This window comes from Penaeus japonicus, unplaced genomic scaffold (genome assembly GCF_977035675.1).
Source record: "Penaeus japonicus unplaced genomic scaffold, GWHDUDI00000001_assembly GWHDUDI00000015, whole genome shotgun sequence".
Lineage (NCBI taxonomy): Eukaryota > Metazoa > Arthropoda > Malacostraca > Decapoda > Penaeidae > Penaeus > Penaeus japonicus.
Genome location: NW_028234417.1, coordinates 21332324 through 21334823, shown reverse-complemented (window position 1 = coordinate 21334823; position 2500 = coordinate 21332324). Strand labels below are relative to the sequence as shown.

The 2500-nt window shown below is 45.0% G+C and overlaps 1 protein-coding gene across 1 annotated transcript in view; it reads right to left on the bottom strand.

The window, feature by feature from the left end:
• LOC122261753 (kelch-like protein 20) overlaps nucleotides 1-2037 on the bottom strand; it is a gene marked incomplete in the record, with an annotated part of 51774 nt that extends 49737 nt beyond the window's left edge. The window contains 2 exon segments of the mRNA XM_086544682.1: nucleotides 255-529; nucleotides 1998-2037. Coding sequence (XP_086400808.1) covers nucleotides 255-529; nucleotides 1998-2016 — 294 coding nt within the window.
• Between the last annotated feature and the right edge of the window lie 463 nt (nucleotides 2038-2500).

Below are 2500 nucleotides of genomic sequence, written 5' to 3'. Positions count from 1 at the left end.
AATGTCGATTACAAACTAGTCTTTTAAAGAAAGCTGCTCTCTCAAAGGGCTAAGTCAAGACTATAATGCTTAACTAAATTGTGCTTCATGGAGTATTATGCTTAATGATTGCACTATCTATTCCTATAAACTTCTATTTGGCTCCATAAATGTTTCAGTTTTCCCTTCAGTTCCAGTCTTTGTATCCATCTCTCCCCCACCCACCCCCACCCCCCGCCCGGCGTCTGGAACCCAGACCAAGCCCGAAGCCTTACCTGCGAGTTCATCCTGAGCTTGTTCATGGCCTGGAGCGCGACGGTGGCGTGGTCCGGCGTGGCGTGGAAGTGGTGCGTGAGGGGCTGCGTCGGCGTGGTGCCCGGCGTGCCCGGCGTGCCCACCTCGACGCTCATGGTGTGGGCGGTGGGGTCGGGAAGGACGGGGAGGCTGGCGGGGGGCGGGAGGGGGGGTCCACTGAGCGTCCTGCGGTGCCCAGGCAGTGTGAGGCCGTACTGCCTCGGGCCTGTGATATGTCCCCTGGGCGCGGTCAGCACTGGGGGAGGGCTGGGGTTAGTACTCAGGTTCGGGCTGGAAGAGCAACAGGTGTCGCGCGAGGAGGGATTCATGATGCTTTTATTTTATTTGGTGGGTGGTGGACGAGGGTTAGGGGACTCGCTTATTCTAGAATTACTTGTTGTTCAAGCACTTCTCACCACGCCTCTCTTGGCAAAGGCGTTGTCACTGGAGCGACAACCCTCCAAAACTAAAACTAAAAAAACTAAAAGAAAAGGCCAAGGAGAGGAAAATGTATAATAACAACAAAAACAACAAAAATGGGTGGGGCAGAGGGTACTGATTATCGTTTTATTCCTTACTTCTTATTCTAGACACGGTTATTTACTACTTTCTTTAGCGTGGCGCTTGCTTGCACTTTTGCTTGCTGGGTCGTTTTTCAAAAATGTTCAAATGTATTTCCAGACCCAGGAAAAAGTCGCTCAACAAAACCTTATCGACTACTGGAACGTACCTAGAGAACTAAACAAATAAATGCATAAAAGTCAGATGAGAGACAGGATCACATTCAAATAACACAAAAAGAGCATTTCACTATAAAACTCAGAACTAAACACCAAAATCGCGTTTCATCACTGACGGGAAGATCATCATGCTTCATCTTTTAGGATTAGAAGAACCGAAGTTCCTTTTACCTTCTCTGACAAAAGACAGAGAAAATAAAAAGAAAATGATAATTCCTTTAGCACGCCCGGTCACTGTCACTTCCAAAACACACGTATCTGACGAAAGCGAAAGTGACTTGCACACTTTTCTTGTTCTTGCCGACTTGGCTCACCAGTGCTTTACTCTAAGGAACAACTACCCGCACTGTTCGTCCATTAGAAAAATCCCCAACAAATTCCAGAAACAGACAGCTTCCAGGGCTTAACTCTGTCACTGAGCAATTGTTCAGGGTCTCTATGGAGTCTTCTTCCTTAATTAAACACAATGATGAAATAGAAAAGGTTCTTCTTCTGGCTCTTAACAGGATAAAACAGACTATAAACAGAACGAGTTCCTTTTTCATCACACTACACGATGAAAAAAAAATCACACACAGAAAAGATTCCTCTTCTAGTTCTTAACACGATAAATAAAAGAAAAATTCCTTTCTCGTCACTTAGCACAATAAAAAAAAAATGTTTATGAGCAAAATCTTCGCTTGACACGATAACAGGCATATGGAGAAAGGAATCCTCTTCACATCCTTAACACGATAAATATAAACAAAAACATAGGAAACCAATCCTCTTCTATTCCTTGCCACGAAAGGAAGGGGAGAGGGGATAGTGAGGAGGTGGGTGGGTGGGGGGGGGTTCCTTTGAGGGTTCTGGGGGCATGAAAGGGGGGGGGGGAGGTTTTCTCGCGACTATTACATGCCTTTGAGCTTGACGTCGGCCGGATTACAGTACCCGGCTCCCGCGCGCGTTACTCAGATATTCGCTGGTGACTCTTCTCATACTCACTGCCATCGGGTACTTCCATATCTTCGGGCTTCGCTTTCACTGCCCTGGAAAGAAGAAAAGAAAGGCTGCAGTTAAACGTAAATCGTAATCCTCACAGTGATAACACACACACACACACACACACACACACACACACACAGACATATATATATATATATATGTGTGTGTGTGTGTGTGTGTGTATGTATGCATGTGTATGTGTGTGTGTGTGTGTGTGTGTATGTATGCATGTGTATGTGTGTGTGTGTTTTGTGTGTATGTGTATGTAAAGCAATTCAAGATATGAAATCGAATAATAAATTTGATATCAGATATAAAGTAGAAATTCCCGAGATAAAAAGGAAAATACAGCGAGAAAAAGCGAGAGAGAGAGAGAGAAAGAGAGAGGGGGGGGGGGGGGAGGTGGGGATGAACAAGAGAGGTATGACTAAATGGTGCTGATGATTATTGATTGGGGTTTTATAATTTTATCCTTTGCAATTTACTGTCTGATCTTTGTAATT